The following is a 24700-nucleotide window of genomic DNA, read 5'->3' on the forward strand; positions in this document are numbered from 1 at the left end:
ATGCCCCTGGGAGTTAGAGAATCACCCTCCATGTGCAGCTTCTCTAGGACCTAATAAATCTATACAAGGCACAACGACTTCAGAAAAATACAACTTAGAATTTACTGTATTAACTTATTCATTATTTCGTAAGAATTTCCTAATAACGAATCAGGGGTTATTCACTCATTACTGCAGGTGATAGAACCAAGATTAGTAAATTTGTATGACTTGTTCAAGGTCAAACAACCAGAAATGTTGGAGTTGGGGGGAGGGAAGAAGACGACAAGGGAGGAGAAATATCAAAATGATGTGAAACTCTTATGGAGAATGCCGGTACCAAAAAGAGATCAGAATCCACATAATAAAGGAAGGGTCTATGTTTTCCTTGAGGAGAGCTATTTGTGGGCACCAAGCCTAGGTTGGCTGCAAAGAAGAGAAAGCAATGTTACACGATTTGGAAGGAGGTGTTGACTTCTTTGTGTGTTTGAAGGGTGATGGCGTAGGAAAAGCACACGTATGGAAATCAAGATACCTGGAGTTTAGTCCCAATTCTGCTGTTACTTTATTGTGCCCTTAGAAAAGACCCTTCCTGTGTTGTGCTTCAGTTTTATCAGTTTGCAATGAGATGTGTTCAACTTCATGGTTCTCAAATATTTTTCTTCCTGTTTATCCATTTCCATTGGTGGAGACTACCAATAATTTGAGAAATGCCTGAAGCGAGATTCTTTCTTGCCAATAAAAAACCTGATTGCTTTTTTTTTTAACAAAAACAACTTTTTATACATTCTTTGCTAATCATATATAGTTATTATACATGTAATTGATTATCTTACTAAGTTGGATTATGGAGTTTTTCTCAGAATATTTTTTTTAAGATTTTATTTATTTATTCATGAGAGACACACACACAGAGAGAGAGGCAGAGACATAGGCAGAGGGGAAAGCAGGCTCCATACAGGAAGCCTGATGTGGGACTCGATCCTGGGTCTCCAGGATCACACCCCGGGCTGCAGGCGGCGCTAAACCGCTGTGCCACCGGGCCTGCCCTTCTCCCAGAATATTTTAGAAGAATAATTTGTCCCTTTACACCTTGGTTATATCTGACAAAAGTTTCATTGACACAAAAAAATGACAACTGTTTTCCAGTGTATGCATCATCATCAAGGATCACCACTGATCTTGGATTAGATTTTGTCAGTAGTAGCTATCAACACACTGAAGGGAATTGTTGGTTTATTTTACGTTTTTTTTTTTTTTTTGAGAGATTTTTAGGTCAGAGATTTTAATCTAGAATTGAAAGCTCTTGGGGTACTGAAAAAGTGGAGAAATTACAAATATTATTTTGCAACTGATGCTGTTTTACCATGCAAATGAAGTCCAAATCTATCAACTAAATAATCAACCATTGGGTTAAGTTCAGAAGTTTTAGTGCAAAACTAAGTGCAGAAAAAAAGTGCAGTTTTTTGCACTTGCATATTGTTTTTGGGTATTTGATGAATGTACAGAAGTTGCTTGTAGCATTTTATCTCGTCTAGAGTTTTAGCGTGGTGTTGATGATGTGTGAAGAATTTTAGGGAGCTTATGAAGACTCTAAAACAATAGGAAACTCATATATGAGTTTGTGAATATAGCTTTCGTCGCTTCTCAAAGGGATCACAAAAGGTGACAACAAAGAATAAAGAACCACCACTCTACAATATCCCACAGTAACATGCCACAATTCAGGTATTTCTTTAGTAAAATGGGAAGCTGATTTGAATTCTAGCCCTAAAATTTTTAAATCCTTAACCAAATGAGAGTTAATAATAGACCACTATAAGTGTATGATACCTTTTTTTATACTTGAATCATAAAAAGCCAAATAAAATAAAAGCCACCATGGTGTAAAACATTTTGATATAAATTAAAAGTAACCTAAGTAAATAAAGGTACATCATATTCATGAATTAGAATATTAGATAATTTTAAGATATTAATTCTCCTCAAACTGATCTACAGAGTTAATGCAATCCCAATTATAATTCCAGCAGATTTTTTTGGTAGAAATCAGTAAGTTGGTTCTAGAAGTTACAGGAAGCACAATGTCTAGAATATTCATCCATAGGAATCTTAAATAATAAGTACAAAGTTGGAGGATTTACAGTATTTCATGATTTACTGTATAGCTATTGTAATTAAAATAGTGTGATACTGCTTATGGAGAGACAGATGGAACAATGGAATAGAATAGAGCCTAGAAGTAGACTCTCGCTTATCCAGTCAAAGGCACCAACACAATCTGGTGGGAAAAGAAAAATCTTTTCAGTAAATTATTTAACTGGATGTTCATAGGGAAAAAAATTGAACCTCAAGCCTTACCTTACATGAACAAAAATTAATTCAATACGGATCGTATGCCTAAATACACATACTAAAAGAGGGATTTAAGGGAATGAAAACACTATGAATCTTCTCAAAGTTACCACAAAATATTTCCAACTTCTTCAAAATATTGTTTCATAATTCTCTTTCATAATTAAGTAGCTATACCCAATACTTAGAACACATTTCACTTCCATCTGCGTGGCTCTGAGATAATCAAGCAATCAGCTAAAAAAAGATTTAATTTCTACAATAAGTTAGATATAAAATCTGGCAAACATACATTTTCCTATTACTACGTTTATTATTGGAAGTTCAGGGCAAATCATTCACTTACCTTTGATAAACGAAGTTGCCTAGAATTAGCTCAAATGATTCCAAAAGAGATTTTCTGGTCTGCAACATAATTTTGTTACATAGATGAAACTGTCTATACATTCCCCTACTTGGTTCTCTTCCTTCTGCCCATTTCCAAAAATAAAAAATAAAACATAACAATAATAATAACTACAACAGTAACAGTGACCCATGCAACACAAAGTCATTTACCGGAGTCCGTAGAGAACTGTTCCATCAGGATGAAGTCGTATCATTCGATTTTTCACTGTAACTCCATGCACAAATGATTTCTTGTCATTCAGAAAGTAGGTGTCTGGCACCCAGAGTTGGTCAGCTACCCTGTTGTCTAATGTGAGGTTTAGCGGGATTCCAGAATAAGAAAGCCTTTTGTCTTTCCAAGACTGCTGGAAATACATGGTGAGTGTATAATCCTGTGAAATAAATGAAAAAAAAATTGATTATCATTATCATCATCATCATCATCATCATCATCATCGAAGACCTTTTGTTATGAAAGTGATAGTAGGTGGTATTGTGTATTCCCAGAGATCCACCCTCCTGCTAATCCTGAAGAAGTTACATCTGAATACACAGAAATTTGCACCTCTGTGTATAGGGCAGCCAGTAGGTTAGAAGAACTGGAGCAATAATTGAATGCATGCACAAGCATTCACTCCAATGTAGGGCAAATCCATTTAACTGAATTTTAAGGTTTGAAGTTAAGGTAGTGATAATGGGTGAGGCCATAAATGAAAGTTATGCTGAGACATCCATGTTCATCCATGTTCAAAAACCTGCCTTTGAATATTATATTTATGGTATATTTATGGTACTATTATGGTACTATTGTGTGCGCAATAATAATAACTAAGAATTGGTGTGCTGAAAAGGAGAGGGTGTTTTCCAAACTGCAAATGCCTTTTGAATAAATACTGCCGTTTGCATTATAAAGGTCGTCAATCACCATTATCTGGATCTTTCTAGCAAATTACAACTTGTCTACTGGTACTAAAAAGTAGTTTATAAAGCACGTTTAAATGGAGATATTTATTTGGCCTGAGAACTGAAATCTGTGATGGAACTGCTCAACTATTTCTCTCTTATCTGATTCCTGTTTTGCTTTAGGAATTGGTTTGAGTTCAGAGCTGGGTTTGTGCTTGAGTTTGTTTCCTCACCTCTTGTAAGAGGTAATACTGAGGACATCCCTTTTTACCTTTTTTTTTCTGCCGAGATTTTCCCTGGCAGTGAGAGACAGGAAGATTCAGGCTCAATAAATAGATCAAGCTATTAGAGAGGAGCCATGATGATTATGAGAGTTTTAGTTATCTATTTTTAAAGAACCCTATTATAGAAAGTGTAATTGTCCATTAAAAAAATGGTAGCAGGGGATTCCTGGGTGGCTCAGCGGTTTGGCGCCTGCCTTTGGCCCAGGGCGCGATCCTGGAGTCCCGGGATTGAGTCCCGCGTCGGGCTCCCGGCATGGAGCCTGCTTCTCCCTCCTCCTGTGTCTCTGCCTCTCTCTCTCTATCATAAATAAATAAATCTTTTAAAAAAAATGGTAGCAATAGAGACACCTGGGTTGCTAACTGGTTAAGCATCTACCTTTGGCTCAGGTCACGATCCTGAGGTCCTGAGATGGAGTCCAACATCGGGTTCCCTGTGGGGAGCTTGCTTCTCCTCTGCCTATGTTTCTACCTCTCTCTGTGTGTCTCTCATGAAAAAATAACAAAAAATAAATAAAATAAAATAAAATAAAATAGAATAAAATAAAATAAAATAAATAAAATAAAATAAAATAAAATAATGGTAGCAGTAAAATCATAAAGTCTTTTAAGATGTGAGTCCCAGTGTAATAAAAACAGAAAGTTCATTTTTGCTTTTAAAGGATATTTATCTGTCAGTAGTGACTGTGAATGCTTTAGCAACAGTTAAGAAAACACTGCATAACTCCTGCACAAGGTCTGTGAACTGCCTATGTTGTATATACCACTAATTGAGAAACTCTGACTCACATCATGCCTTACATCTGGGCAAACCATAGTTTATTTAGAACACTTTATGGATCTATATTATATGCAGTTCTGAAAAATCGCAAATATAAGACAATATTTGTTCTGGATAATGAATTCCAGGGTCCTTTAACCATTATACTCAAGAATACTTACACTGTTTACTCAGAAGCCATCGTGCAATAATTCAAAGCCATTCTTTCTCGTTCATTAGCTCTTCACTATTAATCACTCAATATCCCTTAAAGGTCTAAAAGCTCCTTCCACTTTACCTTCATTTAACAAGAAGAAAATCCACAGGGTTACATACAATTCCCTTCTCAATTGCTACTATTCTTATTTGCATTCTCTTCAATTTCTTAACACCTTTTTGGAAGAAAAATGAATTGGACAGATTCTGGGCCAGAGATTTCAAAGTACCTTGATTCTAAGATCTACCACATATACTCATGCCTGAACCACAAGTAACTAACTTAACCCCGTATTGTAAATGCCTCATTTTTAAATAAAAATAATAGCACTTTCTGGCTAATTGTGAACATTACTTGGGAAAATTATGGAGAAGCCTCTTTAGAAACTGTAACATGCTAAACAAATATATTATCTTCAAAATTGTTGCTATTTAAAGATTAGTATCATACCTCCAAATTACTTTGAGTGTATATATTCATTTTCATAAGCATTTCTATTTTTAAAGAGATGTTTACGAAAAAAATTTGTAGGCAGAAGGACTCCACTGACCATGAAAATAAGCAATTGTCTGTGATAAATTGCAAGTCTTGGTGTTCAGTTCTTGTTTGTAATTCAGCCAAAGTAGGAAAATTAATAACTAGTCAAAGACATGTTAATGTAAACTTTGCCATGGTGATCAGCACAGTCAGCTTGGAACACATTGTTTCAGTACTCATGCCCAATAGTCATTAGCTTCCAGATCTTCACACGTGGGACAAAGAATTTCCTCACAGTGAGACCATGGGCAAAATGCTTATTCCATCTTTTCCTCAATAAAGTTTTAATGTGTATTGGCGAAAAAACATATTCTTGTAAAGTATACAGGGTTATAAAGGCAAAATAATACTCATGATAAACGCTATGATTAAAATACGAGTTTGTGATAAGTCAACAATGGGGAGTAGAAAGGAGAAAATAGTGTAACATGAGTAATCTCTGCATAGATCTAAGTAAGTGTGTGTGCATGAGTGCATGTATGTGCACGTGTGTAGACCTTTTCCCTTCTTTTTCTGGAAATGGTTTTGTTTCCTGTAGAGAAAGAACTATATACATGCAGTGAGATCTTTGCTCTGCACAACTCCCACTCTGTTTTCACTAAATATTGACTAAAAATCACATCACGGTTCTAAATTAAAGCAGTAATTTACCCTATTTGCAAGAAGAAGTAATTCACTGAAGAAGTATTTCTGCTTGTATGTTTTGGAACTGGGTGATTTGGCACAAGTATCCTTCAGAACTTTTCTTCTGAATTTCTAGCGTTACTATCCTAATCTATGACCCGATTCCATGACAAATGGAAATATGGGCAGATGAGATTGATAATCTTAATGAAAACTTTTTGAAGATAATGATAATCGTGGTGATAATGAGGAACATTATGGAAAGACCTAAAATACAGCCATATCTCCTTTTTTGTACTATTTGTACTTTAGTGTATGCCTAACAAGAATCTCCTTCTCAGAAAGGGGAACCCTCCTGCACTGTTGGTGGGAATGTGACCTGGTACAGCCACTCTGGAAAACTGTGTGGAGGTTCCTCAAAGAGTTAAAAATAGACCTGTCCTACGACCCAGCAACTGCACTGCTGGGGATTTACCCTAAAGATACAGATGCAATGAAACGCCGGGACACCTGCATCCCGATGTTTCTAGCAGCAATGTCCACAATAGCCAAACTGTGGAAGGAGTCTTGGTATCCATCGAAAGATGATGGATAAAGAAGATGTGGTCTATGTATACAATGGAATATTCCTCAGCCATTAGAAACGACAAATACCCACCATTTGCTTTGACGTGGATGGAACTGGAGGGTATTATGCTGAGTGAAATAAGTCAATCGGAGAAGGACAAACATTATATGGTCTCATTCATTTGGGGAATATAAAAAATACTGAAAGGGAATAAAGGAAAAAGGAGAAAAAATGAGTGAGAAATATCAGAAAGGGAGACAGAACACGAGAGACTCCTAACTCTGGGAAACGAACTAGGAAAGGGAGGTGGGCGGGGGTGGGGTGACTGGGTGATGGACACTGAGGGGAGCACTTGATGGGATGAGCACTGGGTGTTATTCTATATGTTGGCAAATTGAACACCAGTAAAAAATAAATTTATTTAAAAAAAAAAGAATCTTCTCCTGGGAATGCTCTGTGCTCTAGTTTTCATAGCTTTTCATATCTATTATCACATTTTGTTCTTAAAACCTTGTGAGATAGGCAAATTCTCCGTGAGAGAATTTATTATTTACATATTTGAGAAGCTACTGTATTTTAAATAAATTATTCTATCTGCATTTTAATAGAAATATTATCAGTGACATCTGACTATAATGGTCTATGTTCGTTTTGGTGTATTACATCTTTAGATGGAAAAGAAAGGCTTAAATTGCTGTATTTTGTTCTCTCATACAACAGATTTTCTATTAATTCTTCATTAGTCCAAAGCGCAAGCACTCAAGAAGGATAGAAAATTTTCAGAAAGAAATTAGAGGTAGCAATACCTTGACCAAGAACACTAAAATCATTTTGATTCCAAGTGTATTGACAATTATTCAACTAGCTTTCTCAAGTAGGCAAGCTACTCTGAGAAGAAGAGTGACGTATTTAGAAACCATGGGCCGTAGGGGATTCTCTGACACTGAAGCAAATTAATAGAATTAACGGGTGTGAGTTGGATAATGAAATTGGTCAGGCTAATTCAGGCATGAGAGAATTTGATTCATTGAGGAAAAGCAAGAGAAAAGATACCCCATCAGTAGTGCTCAATTAAACTCCAAAAGGACAATTATTTTAAATCTAAAAATGTTAGGGGATAAGAAAATATTTATAATAAATAAAGATAATCCTTATGGAGAATAAAAGTTAAATCAGTGGTTTTAAACTCCAGGCAGTTTTGCTCCCAGAGGACATTTAGCAATGTCTAGAGATAGTTTTGGTTGTCACAGCTGGGAGTAATGGTGTGTGTTACTGGCATCTGTGGGCAGAGGCCAGGGATGCTTCCCAACATAATGCACTGGACAGCATAGCCCCACAACAAAGAATCATCTGGCTCAAAATGTCAATACTGCCAAGGTAAGAAATCTTGCCTAAGATGAAAATATCTTTCCTTTTAGTATCAATAAAATACTAGAAAATCTTTTATCATTATTTAATCATGAAAAATATGTATGTTAACATGTCCACCTGAGCTTTTAACATATTCCTCAAAACTTCTGTGCTAGGGAATTCTGGTATTTGACGGTTTGTAATTTGCTACTTTGTCATAAGAAATCATTTGATAAAAATCTATTAACCTGCACTGGAATAGGGAAAATAGGGAATAGGGAAAAAAGATTTATGTGTTTTATTGAGGTATGCATTTTACCAGAATGAGCTCTGAGACTTTATAGTGTGTTGGAAAAGTGAGTCTTTTATGAGCTGTCTCCAACACACGTCTCAGGCTAACTTGTTAGTGAAGAGACAAAATATTGCTTTAACATCTAGTAATATTGCATCCACTCAGAAAGATCATATGAGTAATCCATTCTTTCCAAAGCATACTCAAGAAAGGGAATGTGTGTGTGCGTGTGTGCAGGTATGTGTGTATTAAAGAACCAGTGTTCTACACACGTTTGTATTTTATCTTTCATAAATTTAGATATACACTATAAAGCATTCCAATCTAAATCCTTGCTCCCTATAAAATATTCATGCCAGTTTAGTGTTCCCCAAGAACTGACTGTAGTAGAGCTGTGCATCACTGCCTACCAGGTCTACAGTCCCTTCTGTGCCCTGCTGACAGGCCCTGCTGATTGAACAAGGCCACCTTCTCTATCTCATGATCCTCCCACCTTGAGAACAGACAGAGAGTAGATACCTGATTTAAAAGCAGCTGATCCATAGGCAGGAAATAAACCTGTGCCTGGCTCAGAAAGATGATGAACCAACCAGAGTCCTCTCCCAGAAATTAGCTCTTGCATCAAGAATCTGAGACAGAAGCTGTGAGATTAAATGCAGAAGTCATGACCTAGAACTAGGGTGCACTGCTACTTTGCAGTTGTGAGAGAGGAGAGACTATGAATAAAAAGAGAAAGTCAGCTTGTACAGAAAGAAAGAAAGCAGAGAAGGAGGCAAAAACTAACCAGAAGATGAAGAAGGGTCTGACATTATTAGAGAATGAATGACAGAGCTCAGGAAGGCTTTTGCTTCCTGTTTCTAGTTCTCATAAGGTGTGGACATGTGGACAAGTCTGATACTTTCACCTGCTAGGAGCCCTCTTCGTGTCATCACAATAAATCCCACTTTCTTTGTGCTGAGTTATTTTCATGTTCTTTGACAAGAAAGAGCCATAATAATGATGCTGATCACCATCCATATCAGAATCTCATTAAGAACAAATTGCACATATTAAAGAAACCCAACAAAACCTCAATCATCTGGCCCATCTTCCTGGTTTCAAAAAAGGGAGCTCTTATGAGAAACCTGAGACCCAGAGATGTTAATTGGCTGAAAAACGAAAGAGGGACATATTTGGCTTTGCTTATCAACAAGAAGAGCAAAGAGAGAAGAGGGAAATTAATTTTACTTCTATCAAGACAATTCCCTATCAAACCCAATGGTAATTATGAAGAAAAGTAACCTGGAGAGAAGTGTGTACCCTGGCAACAAGTAGTACAGCTTGTAGAATAAGGATAGGAAAAAAAAAAAAAACATACAACTTGTAACTCATGCAAAGTTTAGTGGAAAATGGCCTGACAAATAAACCAATTTAAGTTGTAATTGAAATGAACCACACAACATCTGTTTCTAATGCAACCTTCTGTTTAAATGAATGTTTTTGTATCAGTGTCACTGTTAAGCACATTCTGCAGTGGAAATTCATCATTGTATCTCCAGATTTGCTGTTAATTTCTAATCTTTTATCTTAACATCATCTACTATTATGTTAACTATTAATATATGTTTGTTGTGCTTACTCCTTAGCCATATTTTGTTACAATATCTTTAAAATACCTGCATTCTTATTATTTCCAAAGCCCATGTTCCCATTTATTAGTATTTTTTTTTTCACCGACTGTAGCCTCATGCAATGCCTCAGAGAACATAACCTTCTTTACCTCTGTCTCATCCTAAATAGCCCCATTTGGTTTATCCATCTGTGTAGTTAGATTTTTTGTCAGTCTTGTGTTCTATTCTGAACAACATTGTGGGAGAACAGAAACAGAGTTATGGGCCTGTACCAGAACAGAAGCACCTATGAAAATCACATGGGCACACTGTGATGCATGAACACATATATGACATGCATGTGACAACTAGAGAAAGCACTTGGGTTGTGATGCAATGAACTGCATGATGCTACTGCTATTTGAGACCAAGACTAAGAATTTCAGCAGTTGTAATCTAATACCTACTGTACAAGCTATAAAGCATTTATTGTCTTTAAAAATATAAAAATATTTTTCTACACAAAAAAAATCCAATTTCTTAAAATGGATATGATAAAATTAATGTTTTATATAGTGACAGTTTAAATGTCTCATGTTCTAAAATCTAAATAATCAGAAACTCAAATAACTAGAGTTGTTTCCATGGTAAGCTATATTGAAATATTGGACCTAAAGTGGGGACAATTTTCCAGAAACTTCTCAGTTCTTCCATCACCTGTGTAACCAGCTCTCTGCATGAAATTCCCTCTACTTCATATACTCAGGGAACTCGGAATAGTTCCACTTGTTTTCATTGGCAGCTGCCTACTCAAGGAGACAAGCGTATTGAGTAGGAGGATATCAGTTTAACAAGCTCTGGCATTAACCTAGGGAATAAAGAGCTAAGTTAGAGTTGACTTCATACAGCACTGAAGGGAAGGAGGAAAAGAGGAAAAAACACGCGGAGCAGTGAAGTTGGAAGAGGGCATCAAGAATGACCCCTGAGTTTCTGACGTAAGTGAGTAGACAGGTAACAATAAGAATCGAAGATCTGGGGCTGAGGATGACTAATGTATTTGGGCCTGCTTTGTGTTGTGGGTGTCGGCGGCATTTGCACGTAGCGGTGCCAAGTAGGTAGTTAGGGCCCAGAATATAGGAAGACGGGGCTCATTGGGAAACAAAGCCATGTGAGTCACAAGTGATAGATGAAGTTGGGGGAATGAATTGGCTCGCCTTGGAGATGGTATAAGGTGAGAAGATAGAACCCTTGGGAAATTTAATTCTGTGATTAGTCACTCCTTTGAGCTCCCACAACTCTTCTCCTGCTTTGACTGTAGTTCTTGAAATTATTTCTCAGTCCTACTAGATTTTGAACTCCCCAAAGGTAAAGGATTTTTATTTTATTTTATTATTAAGTTTTAGACCCTAGCATAGTGTGCTTGGATAGCATGTGCTCAACTATGTTAGCCGAATGTGAATTAAGTAGTGCTGTGTGTTTGTAGCACTGAATTTAAGCACCACATATGTTACTGCAAATTAATCTTATCATATTCCAATCTTCTGAAAACCTTACCATCCTTAGAGAATATACATGGGGACTTTCAGTTAACTAAAATAATTATTAATCCAGTTTTTTTCTCTAATCAAGATTAATGGGATTATAATTCCCACTAACATAGATAACTGACAAATTTCTGGGATATGAGAAAAGCATATGGAGTTTAAAACGAATTTTCCCTTTAAGAATGAATTAACAGTGGCTCTCTACAAAATTCTAAAGACATTTTGAAATATATCAAGTGAAATTTCATTGATAGTTTTGGTAATAACTTGCCATTTTGGAAGTATAAGGCCATTTATGCCAAAGCTTTAAAAACGGGCTGTATTCAGTACAACTTTTGATCTCATTTACAAATTATTCAATATTCAAAGTTATCAGTAAAATATTTGATTGGTAATTAATTCATCAAGAGAATAATTCATAAACACTACTGATGTTTAAAACCACATAATTATAAACATATGACACACTAGGTTTTTTCAAAGTTCCTTAGTTCCAGAGATTCCTAGAAAATTAGTGTTTCTATGTTCTCTAATATCTAACTAAGAGCAGAAATAAAATCAGATGCATGGAGGATCTAGTGGGACATTCAGAACGTGGTAGTTTTGGTTGACCACGCTGAGTTGAACTATGAATATATGACCAGAATGGTAACCATTATAGGGTATGCACGGCAATTCCAGAAAACTAAGCTATGGAGTGATCTAAGTTGGGAAAAAAATTATAAGAATCAGAAAACCAAGATTCTACCAAAACAGACACTACTTAGAAGAGACAGAAAAAACTTGGGATCATTTTCTAGCCTAGAAAGGCAGTCTTGTCTTCTGAATTGTGATCTTGTAATGTGAACAGAGCCTAAAAGGAAGCAGTCAACAGTTGGAAACTCTCAGGAACTTTATTTTCAGATTTTCTACCAGGAAGAGGGATTTCCATCAAATTATTATCCTAGGGATCCCTGAGTGGCGCAGCGGTTTGGCGCCTGCCTTTGGCCCACGGCGTGATCCTGGAGACCCCGGATCGAATCCCACGTCGGGCTCCCGGTGCATGGAGCCTGCTTCTCCCTCTGCCTGTGTCTCTGCCTCTCTCTCTTTCTCTCTCTCTCTCTCTCTCTCTGTGGGACTATCATAAATAAATAAAAATTTTAAAAAAATATCTTTAAAAAAAATTATTATCCTAAAGAGACCATGCATAATAGTCTCTTGGGGAGTCCCCAGGAAACTCTCAAAAGAGAATGAGTAGCCAAATTATAGTGTCTGAATATCAATTTTATCACGTTTGCTCTCTTACTCCACTCTCTTCTGTACCAACGTGCTTTGTTTAGTTTTAATTTTACATTCAGAGACAATCACTATCAACATTTTGTGGCTACGTTTTCTATCTGCTTTTAAAAAAATAACATCATTCTATATATACTACCTTTTTATCATTACCTTTTAAAATTATTACCTTTTCTCCACACCTATTTATTTATTCATTTGCCATCTATTTGTTTATTGTTTATCAAGACCTTGCTCTTACTTTGTTTCACTTACCAATTGGTAAGTTGATGGGCAGCCTTTATATATTTGCTCATAGTCACACAATTATCTAAGAACATATATACATATAAATAGAAATGTTACCATTTTTTTAAAAAGGCATATTATTCACTTCTATGAATTTCTTTTTTAAAGATTTGATTAATTAATTGGTTTCAGAAAGAGAGTGAGAAAGAGCATGAGCAGAGAGGAAAGAGAGAAGTAGGCTCTGCGAGCAGGCTCTATCCATGGCCCCAAGATCATGACCTGAGCTGAAGACAAACGCTTACCTAACTGAGCCATGCAGGTGCCCTGGATTTCTCTTTTCTTAATGACGGCACAGAAATTCCTCTAAATCAACAGGTAGAGATATAAATCATTCCATTTAGGGCATATACAGTGTACTATAATATAGAAATTAATCATTAATCTATCAATGGTTGAGGTTATTTCAGAGGTTTTTTTATTTTTATAACTAAAAATAATACTGCAATCAATGTTCCTTTTTGATAGCTAGATCACAAGTTCTAGTGTTTCAGACTCTTGCCTTGTATGATGCTATGCTCGGGAGTTTAAAATGACAACTTGCTAAAGTAAATAAAAATAAAACTATGGGCTGATCCTTTAGTACTATAATTATCTAAGTTTGAACTAAATTCAAATTTATAAAAAGCATTAACTACATAAGGCCTTAAGTCAAGTTTATAGGACCAAAAAAGCTACATCAATATCCATACTGGCTATTTCCAGTGGCTCAAACTCATTGAGCATCTGTTGAAACTTCTGTTGGTCTTTGACTGGATCTGGCTAAAAAGTGGCTTGGCAGGCACTGCTGCAGAGAAGAACCTTGGCAACGTTATACCATTTAATGAGAAAAACAAAATGAAACCTCTAAACTCTAGGAATTTCTTTGGCAGTATAGAAAAAATAGTTTGTGAATTCTAAAGCTAATAATTCTGATAAACTTAATATTCCTCCGATATAGTCTCACAGTTGTCAGTCATGCATATCTAAACAGACTTGCATGAAGGATATAGATTGTACCCAACTAGGAATAAGACCTCCATGCTAACGAACTGATCCATCAACTAAGTCTTTGGCAAAAATAGAACTAGGACAGTTGGAATCTAGCTAAGGATTTATTTCTCACTAGTCCTATAATCTTAGAGCAAATATGAAATTCAATCTCCTTATCTGTGTGATGGGAAGAACAACTACCAACAAGTCTGTTGGAATAACGAATTAAAATAATGTACGTAATAGTTCTAAAAAACTATAATTGAATAAGGAAAACCAAGTAGCTTAAAGCATGTCACAGGACAATGCAATGCCTAGTATATATTTTCATTCTCTTTAGCTAAATTATCCATTTTCTCCCTCTCAAGTTAATAATATGAATTGCCTATTACTGCATGTTTAACTGCATGACCAGTACTTTAGCAGGTGCTTTCTATATGTTATATTGTTTATACCTCACATCTTTATGAAGTTGGAATTAAAATTCCCTTTTTATAGATGAGACTCTCAGTTGAAGAGGTGCCCAAAGTGACTCTGCTCAAAAACATCAGAGTTGTGATTTGAACCCACATCTGTTTAAGTTCCTAGATCTTTCCACTATATAACCAGCAATGGCTTAAGTATGTATCATAAGCACAAAAGGTTTTTTTCTCCTAGGACATGGCTTTTATCTCTTGCCTAAGGCTGACATCTGACTTGCTTTTTTATGGATGCAAATTAATCATTAACAATCAGTGCTAATGTAGACTTTTCAGTCTTCTCTGATGTTTTATCCATGAACTCGCCTTCATCAGCTGTTGCTGGTAATGAATACACTGCTATGCTCTTATCTGTGTGCAGTTGACATCCCCATGGAATGCTAAATAAAATCAATTGTTCATCACTGCCCTGGATGATTCTTTAGATGTTAGCTGAGAGAAAGACAATATTTTTGTTCTATAGTAATCCTCAAGGATTATAGTATAGGAAGTAGAATAATTTTCTTTTGGTAGGATGGTTTTCACATTCAAAAGCCTGCCAAAGTATTTTTACTATGTCCAAGTAAAAGCCGCCTTAACTATTAGCTATGGTAACGACTATATTTTCCTTGCTGGCAATTATTTCTAAGTAACAGTAGGATGAAAGACAAACATGGCAAGTGCATAGAGGTTAAGAATCTCTTAATTTAGATTGTGCATGCATGATAACACTCTAGAAGAAGAGAGGGAACATACATTTGTTGAGGGTAGGGGCTACAGTGCTTTTTTTCTACGCCTCTATCACCAAGATGATGTAATGCTGAATGAAAAAAATATCTATGGCCCCAAACAGAATCATGCCCACCCAGACTTAAATCTGGGCCTCCATTTCCACTCCCATTCTCAGTGAGAGATGATTCTCAACAATCGTACACCCTGTTGATCAAATCAGAAACTAGAAATCTTTCTTGACTCTTTTCTCTATCTCACCCCTTACTAAGTAAGTCAATAAAACCTGGCATTTCTATTTCATAAAAATAGCTTTATTTTGTTTAGTTGCTATGATCTAATTTGGCTTTATTATTTCTCACCTGATTAACTGCAAGAAGCTACTAACTAGTCCTCTGCTTTTTGTCTTGTTCTTCCCTAATGCATTTGATACGTGGCAAGTCAAGTGGTATTTCAATTTTTTTGACTTGCAATTATGATTATGTTGCTCCCAAAGTTAAACTTCAATGGCCCCTTAATGTTTGAAGATAAAAAATACAAATTACCTAAGGGCAAACAATGTGCTTTCTTTGCTCCTATCTCTCTAGTTGCACTTCTTTCTAGATTCCTTTTCCACTCCATCATCCAGCCATGCTGGTCTTCTCTCAGTGCCTCAAACACACAGTATTTTGTCTTGCTGTGAAGTCCGCTTGGCCTAGAACACTCATTCTTCTTCTCTTGCCCCTGGTCACCTCCTACTGAAACAGGCCTCAGACTGGCAGACAAATTGCATCTTTTTATCTCTAGTCAGAAGCCAGAAAGTCTGGGTTCAGTCTCTTCTATTGCTTTCAGGACTGCCTCTTCATAGCCTGCATTTCTCTGCAAGGAAAACTGGCTGGGTGCTCTTCTATTTCCTCCACTAGACTGTGAGCTCCGTGAGGACATCTACCTTGTTACTCTCTGTGCTGAGGGCAGAGTCTGCAGTCTAGGAGGTGTCCAACAACTTTTTGTTGAATGAATCAATAAGTGGCTTAGAGGAGGGGTAAATCCAGAGGCAGATGGCCCTGTTAAAGTTATAGCAGAGGTGAAACATTAGGCATCTGAATGGGGGCAGAGTCAGAGTAGCATAAGGACTGGAACAGAGACAAAATATTGAAAGAAATAGAATGGACTTAAAAATTGGCTGCTATGAATATGAGAAATTTAAAAAATAAGGCAAGTACTAGAGGAGTATCAGAATTTAGGGAAAAGTTGATGTATTTGTGCTGGATATTAACTCAAAGAGCTTGAAGTGGAGGTAAGAGTATTGTAGCTGATAATAAGGCAGCAGACAGATATCAGGGGCATAGACTAATGAGTCTCCATTAACTCTATGGTTACAGGATTAAATGAGATTATCAATGTGAATTTATAGAAAGAGGCAGGACGAGGGCATAGGACAGAAGCTTGGTGCAAAGCAGTCTTTCTTTTTCCATTGGCTGACAGATGCTCTTTCAGTGTGTGAAAGCAGGGCAATTGATCATTCACTCAAGAGAAGAGATGGGTATTAGTGACTATGAATAGTCTAAAATATCAAAATCTGTAGATAAACTCCCAAACCCATTTAACAAAATTCCAATATTTAGCTGGGAAAACTGTTTTCTTATGTAAAGTAGAAGATGCCAAGGACAAATAAGATTCACTTTTTAAACTATATTAGTTTGTTTAATTTTAGTGTGTTTATTCACCTCCTAAGGGAGATATGTATGTTTCCAAGCTAGGCATCAGCAGCAAAAATGGCCCAGAAAAAGAATTGCCTTGAATAATTTACCACCCAGCCAATCAAATTTCTAATTATATTGTGGAGTCACACTCCAACACATTCCTTTTAAGCATAGTTAAGAGGTATTAATTTAGTCATATTTTAAGCTCTACATTGTCATAAAACTTTTCTAGATATGTTACCTTTAAAAAAAATTCCCATGGGAACTGGTTTGCTAATGAGAATGAACCTAAGGATCTGGAGAATGGGTTTTAGAACTATGGATAATCTTTGGCAAATCAAATTCCCAGACAGTGATCAATTGCATCTAGTAAAATGAGGAGGTTGCCTAGATCAATGATTCTCACACTCAGTATATGTAATTAGTATTAGGACTACTTGGACTACTGAATGTGATTCTAAGGAGCACTATCCTGAAATTTAAATTTTGGGGTGGATGTTTTCCAAGGACGTTACTACGCTATTAATTCTCAGATGATAATTTGAGACATGGTGACCTGGGTATTCCCAAAGTGTTCCTCAAAATTGTCAATGATCCACGTCTATGCTTTCATTAATCTTATAAAACCTGTCCCTGTCTCCATTTATAATGTCATTCCCTATTCTATCAATTTCTTTTTGTGTTCTCCTTCCACTGAAGCAAAAGGAATATAAGCCTGGAAACTTCCCTTAGTGTTGCTCTACGAGAAACACATTTTTTTTTCCAATAACAAAAGAGGAAAAGGGAGAGAAAAAGAGTAAAAGAGAGAAGATTCTATTATCTTTACTTTCATATACTGTGTATTTTCCAGTCCTTCCAACTCACTACTTCTAGCTTAACACATTTGTTTTTAAAACATGTACTGGAAATTGAACCCCTTGCTCAGATGTGAGTGGAAATAAAGGATCAGCAAGTAGTATGGACGCTAAAGTAATATCTGCAAGCACAATGCAGATTTTATTTTTGAAGAGCAGCTTGAGTTCTTTCCAGTTCTTCATACCTCATCTGAAGATTTCCCCATCCTGAATATGGTACAGACTGAAGGGCAAGAGAGGTCTTGTATAAAAATGTCACAGAGAGCCTTAGGAAGAAAAAAAAAAAAACCAACTATGCTGATGTATTTTTTCATCTGCATGGAGCAATGTGTATTTTGGTACAGTGTTAAAAATCCTCAAGCGATTTCTCTCATGTCACAAGTTTTAGGAGTTATCTATGAATGAGTCAGCCTGAGAGTTGCCATGGTAACAATTCTCATCCCTTTGGAGTCCATCCTCTTCTAATGTTGCCACAGAAATATCTTAGTTTCTGGAGGATCTGAAGTTCCTACTACATTTAAATATTCATTATGTTATATATGCATTCCCTGATTTTGCAAGATTACCTGACTAGAAATCATTTTTAGAATGCTATAAATAGACCTGCTACGTCATGCTTTCTTCCACAAGATGAGAGACAAGTCCATAAAAATCCTTCCTGTGCTCATAGCACAATCCATCTCTCTCTCTCCCTCCTTTCATGGGTATAAATGTGTGTATATATGTGTGTAATCGGTGTCCTTCATATTTGAAATAAAGAGGCCACTCTGGACAGCAAGCATAAGCCCTCATTTTCAGGAGAGTGGCTGAAAATATTTGCAGGCTTGCCATAATGCAACTGCGAATGAATGTAAATGATGCTATTGTTTAGAGTGTTGTCACTATGGGCGACGTTGGTGGGGTTTTCTGATTTATATTCCAGGAACAATCTATTTAACAGAATAAAATTGCTTATAGTTGTCATACCTTCAAACAGAGAAATCCAGATTTTTTTTTTACAAGCAAGATTCTCAATAATCTCTCTCAATGTACTTTTCCAATACCTTTTCCTTCTTGACTACCTGCCTACTCAGGCATACCCTGCTGCAGACACAAAGTGCTACTCATTATTTCCTGAACATTCTTGTATTTTCCCATACTTCAGTCTTCAGGTATTTTTTGTGCTCTTGAAATAAAAATCCTATTTACCTACAAGGTCACCGATTTTCCTAACCCCCACTCCACACCAAATTAATCATCCCCCTACTCTGTCCTTTGTTACTTTCTTACTGTCTGTACTACAGCACTTACACATTCCACTTAGTGTGGTCATGATGTAGCTATTCATCTGCCAGGTCTCCTCACTCTGTGCTTCTGAGGTCGTGGCCCATGTCTTATTCATCTTTGTGTGTCCACAAAATTTAGCACACAGACACCAATAGATGTTCACCAGACTCAAATATGTTGACATGAACTGAATAAAACATTCTTACCATGGCTCAGGAAAACATCCAACTAAAGACCTTTGGATCCTTGTTGTTGATGGTGTGATACAGTGCTCATATTACACATAGGCTAGTCATCTTTGTAATATGGTGTTTATGAGTGATCCAGTTCTGAAGTAACCATGAGGTAAGATCATTTGGAATTATTCAGGTAGGCCCTAAAGCCAATGACATGAGTCCTTGTCAGACATATACAGAGGAGAGATATAAGGAAGGAGAGAAGAAGGTGATGTAAAAAGCTTAAAACCAAGACTGGAGTTATGTAGCACAAGTCAAGGAAAGCCTAGAGCCATAAAAAGCTGGAAGAGACAAAGAACGATTTTCCCCTAGGGCTTTCCGAGGGAGCACAGCCTTGCTGATACCTTGATTTCAAACTTCTGGCTTCCACAACTGAGAGGGAAAAAATCGTGTTGTTTTAAGCCACCTGGTTTTGTGGTAATTTATTATTGCATGTGTAGGAAGCAAACATACCTCCTAAAGTTGTTCTTTTGAATTTGGTATGTCTTTTGGATTTTCGCTTACATAGTCACTCAGTCAGCCTTTTAAGTAATATTTTAGTACTTAGGATTTTAAGTCTTATATGGAATATCGAATTTATCATGTCCCTGCCTTCAGTGTGGTCAGGGAGAAGAGATAAAAACATATAGGACAATTAATGAGCAATATTTATTCATATACTCAGATATTTATTCTGTTCAAATTATGCAGCAAAGATAGTTTTAGGTGCGGAGGATGCAATCAACTTGCATGTAAGTAGTATATTTAGAATCTGGTGACCAAAAGATGATGTTAGTATTTTTTTTTAATATGCAAGAATGAACACTCAGATACAGGGTCAACTGGACCCAGCAGTGAAGTAGATGAATATTTATGGGGTCTGACAGACAAACACTTCCAAAGCGTTTGCCCCATCCACATGCCATGAAGTATTCGCATTATCTCTGGAATTCCAGGGAAAACCGTCCTAAGAAATGAACATGTCAGTCTTCTTGTCCCCAGTGGTTTACCCAAACCTTTACCTAAAGTGTTTATGTGTATGTGTGTATTCCTCTGGTTGAGATAGAGCATCAGTAGAAACCCTTTACATTTCAGAACAGAATACTCTAAAAGACAGGAAAATAATAAAGGCCAGGAAAATGAGACCTATCATGGAAGATATGTTTTATACAATTTGCAATGTGCCTTCACATTGCAAATGCTGGAAAGGCACTGCTCACTTAACTGACAAGGTGAGAGAGAGAAAATGTGGAATCCTTATTTTTGGTGACACCCTCCTGGCTTCCTGCCAGCCACTAGGTGGAGGGTGGAGGGGGAACATTTTAGTTTGCTTTTCTTTTTCCGTAATATAGAAGATACCAAGGTACTGCTGCTGAAAGTATTGGGACAAACTTTCTGAATGCAGTTTGCAGCATATTTTTAGTTCATAACGAAAAATATATCTGAAATTTTGGTTTCCAGCTAAAAGGTCAAAGAAATCATGCTTTCCATGAAGACTATGTAGATATGAAGCAGAGATTATTTTAATAGAAGAAAACTGAAAGGAACATACACATCTATCCTATAATATATGAACAAACGCTAAGAGAGACTGAAAAGCACTGAGTCGGGTGGTAGTTATTTACCTTTCACATCCCAGGTACCATCTTGGTTTCGAGTTTACTTGGGTATTATCCCAAGTAAACTTTGACTTTGTTTTATCCTCCTTTACCTGTGTCCTTCCCCATTTAATCAATTATTTTCTTCATTTATAACTTCTATCAAGACTTCAACTGTAACCCCTCTCTCCTACTTACTGCCATGATCAGTAGTGCAGGTCACAATCTCTTTTCTTCTGAACAACTGTACAGTTCTAACTGGTTTCACTGCCTTCAATTCACCTACCCCTCCAAGTCTACTTTCACATTATCATCAGAATAATTATGTTCTAAAATGAGAATATGATTATGTCTTTACTTTTCCCAAATGGCTCCCACTGCTTTCAGAATTAAATTTAAACTTCCTGACATTATTTCTCAGACTACTTATGATCTCTTTCTATGCCCAATGCCATTTTTCTCTCCATCTTGAGCTCTACTCTCTAGTCATAGAATCTTATGTCATTTATTGAACAGACCATGCTCTTTTTACGTGTCCTCTTCACACATTCATACAGTAACATTCAGAATATGCCTTTCAGCATTTCTACTTATCTTCCCTCATCCCAAACCTGATTATACTTGCCTCTGCCTCATCTCCATTTTCTATTATCTAGTCCTAGTTTGATATATCATTTTAGATGTCCCTTCATTAGGGGATAATTTCTTCACCTCATAAGCCTAGACACACTCTTATAGTATCCTGTGCTTACCATCTTATTGAAACAACCTGTTTCCTTAGTGTCATCCCTTTGTAGCATAGGCTCCCCTAGGGATGAAATTATATTGTATTCATCTATTTTTTTCTAGCATCTGACTGTGCTTAGCTCATACTTATTGTCCTCAAGAATTATCTTCTGAAAAAAAAGAATTATCTTCTGAATTAATTGATATATGAGTCACAAAACAGTCACTTCAAGGGGAGTATGGTTATAGAGTCTGCCTCCGTGTTATCTGAGTAATTGGTTTAGGACTATCTTTCAAAGTTTAGTCACTAACTAACACATGGTCTCGGGATAATGTTTGGTGGGATCAGTGTTTATATTTACTTGAATTTACCTTGAAGTTAATGAGGGGCATACAACCCTAGAGAAAAAAGAAACAAGTATCCAATTTAATAGGCTCTTTAGTCCTAGTTTAAAAGCTATTAATAAGGATACCAAGTGTTTCTTAGAAATGATTACCAACACACATATATGTGTATGTATAATTTCTGTTTATTATAGATGTATATAGCATATAGACACATATAATGTATACATAACACATATACACATAATATACAAGATTGTACACATCTGGAAATCAGCTGACTGTACTAGTAGAGTAATATCAATTTGTTTACAACTATAGTTCATTCAAATTATTGGCACCCATACTGTATTCATTTTTAAGTGTTTTCTATCTACTAGTCTTGGTCATCTTAGGACCACTGGTAGTAAAATCTGATTTTTCAAATATCCTTCTTACAAACACTCTGAGGGATTGAAGATAAAACAATACTGAAGGAATATTTAAGCTCTTGGCAAAGAAGGCTGTGATTTGGGAGTTGTTAAATAGTTTGAATATCACATATGCCTCTATATTCATTATACAAATATTCTCTCTTTTTTTGGATAAACTAGCTTAAGTTGATACTATTTTTTTAGAACCAAAGATCTCTTAAAAGGGAACCTTCTTACACTGTTGGTGGCAATGCAAACTGGTGCAGCCACTCTGGAAAACAGTATGAAGGTTCTTCAAAAAGAAAAACGGAACTACTCCATGGCCCAGTAATTGCACTACTAGGTATTTACCCAAAGGATACAAAAATACTGATTTGTAGGGACAGGGACACATTCACCCCTTATCGACATAGCCAAATTATAGAAAAAGCCCAATGTCCATCGACTGATGAATGGATAAAGAAGATATGAAAGATTTATTTATTAAAAAATAAAGATTATATACCTATAGTGGAATATTACTCATCCATAAAAAAGAATGAAACCTTGCCATTTGCAATGACATGGATGGAGCTAGAGAGTATTATGCTCAGTGAAATAAGTCAAAGAAAGACAAATATATTTGATTTCACTCATAAGTGGAATTTAAAACAAAACAAAAGGGGGGCAAACTGAGAAATAGACTCTATTATAGACAAAAACCTGAGGGTTACTGGAGGGGAAATGGGCAGGGCGTTGGGTGAAATAGGTGATGGGGACTAAGGAGGGCACTTGTGATGAGCACTAGGTGTTGTACGTAAATAATGAATTACTAAGTCCTACACCTGAAACTAATATTACACTGTATGTTAACTAGGATTTAAATAAAAACTTGGAAAGAAAAAAAGAACCAAAGATCTCTTAATCATGAAGGACAGATCAAACAAATAATGGGGAAAGGTATCCATAACCCAAGGTAGAGGAAGGAGAGGGGATTATTTTGGTGGAAGTTTTAAGAAAAGGAAATAATAGGAAACGAGGAATGTCAAAACTAAGTAATTCATTGTTTCTGTGATCTGATTACTCATTTTCTTTTGCATGTCACAGCCAATGTGCTATTATACTTCATACCTGACAAATGCAATCGTTGCTAAGACAATTCTGTCCTTTTCCTCAAGGAACCACACCCCCCAAAAAAAGTTAAGAGCCCTTTTGGGATTTCCTAGATTTCCCTGGCACCTAACTTGCTGTATAGTCATTCCCATTCATTTCTCTAGCTATAAAAGTTACATTTGTACCAAGTAAAGCCACCAGAGAATTATATATTTTGATCTGAAATTTTTGGCTCCAATAACATTAGTCTTTCTCAATTACATTTCTTTATTATGCTCTCAGACCTGATATAATAGAAAATGAAATTCAGACAAAATTTTATATGATAAAATTATAATATATTTTGTATATATACAATATATATTTGACATATAGATTTTATGTCACAGAATTTACACTTCTTCCTAAGACTTATTTTGCTTTTCTTATGTATCCTGGGAACCCTGTAAGAGGGCACATTTTCTTATTCGACTTAGCTGTCAGAAAAATAGAACTGCTGTCTTCTATAACTCCCTAGTGTCATGAAACCTATATTTCCATGTAATAGTTTTATCTCTCTTGTTCTACCTTTATTTTCTCATAGTGCAGATTTACTACTTACTCTTTTTAATTGTATATATTTTTGTTGATTTTTCTCATATCTTTTGTGAAATGCAGTAGAGCCGCCTTATTCAAAGTACAGTCTGTGGACTTAAAACATCAGCATTAGGGATCCCTGGGTGGCGCAGCGGTTTGGCGCCTGTCTTTGGCCCAGGGCGCGATCCTGGAGACCCGGGATCGAGTCCCACATCGGGTTCCCAGTGCATGGGGCCTGCTTCTCCCTCTGCCTGTGTCTCTGCCTCTCTCTCTCTCTCTCTCTGTGACTATCATAAGTAAATAAAAATTAAAAAAAAAATCAGCATTACCTGGGAGCTGACTGGGAATCTCAGGCCCTGACTCAGCTCTACTGAATGTGCATTTCAACAAGATTCAGGTGATTCTTATTCACATTAAGGTTAGAGAAAACTGCAGTAGAATATTAAAAATAAGCTAACACAAATTTATCTACATTAGTGGTTAAAATTATATACTGGTTTCAATTCTGGCAATGTCAAATTATGAACTCAAGCCAATTGGGGTTGAGTGTTGATTAAAAATGAAAATTCCTAGACCTTTCACCTTCAAACTTGATCCAACAGGGCTAGAGGGAGATGTTGGAGTCTATATTTTGTCAAGTTCCCCTGGTGATTAGGTTGCAAATAACAGGCTTAAGCCCTAGAGATTGCCCTAGAGATTGGTTTTCTCATGGATATGATTTCAAAATACGTCAACCACTATAAACCTTCCTCAGTTGTTCTATGGTAGATAAATAATGTAAATTTATATGTTGGTGGTGAGTTAAAAGCTAAATGACTGAACTGATAG

General features: G+C 36.3%; 1 protein-coding gene across 2 annotated transcripts in view; it reads right to left on the minus strand.

The window, feature by feature from the left end:
* GABRB1 (gamma-aminobutyric acid type A receptor subunit beta1) overlaps nt 1–24700 on the minus strand; it is a 359121-nt gene that overhangs the window by 233215 nt on the left and 101206 nt on the right. For both annotated transcript variants that reach the window (XM_055341766.1, XM_055341759.1), the window contains exon 4: nt 2893–3113. In XM_055341766.1, the coding sequence (XP_055197741.1) occupies nt 2893–3113 (221 nt within the window). The remainder of the gene's footprint in view (nt 1–2892; nt 3114–24700) is intronic.

Source organism: Nyctereutes procyonoides, unplaced genomic scaffold (assembly GCF_905146905.1).
Source record: "Nyctereutes procyonoides isolate TBG_1078 unplaced genomic scaffold, NYPRO_anot_genome, whole genome shotgun sequence".
Classification (NCBI taxonomy): domain Eukaryota; kingdom Metazoa; phylum Chordata; class Mammalia; order Carnivora; family Canidae; genus Nyctereutes; species Nyctereutes procyonoides.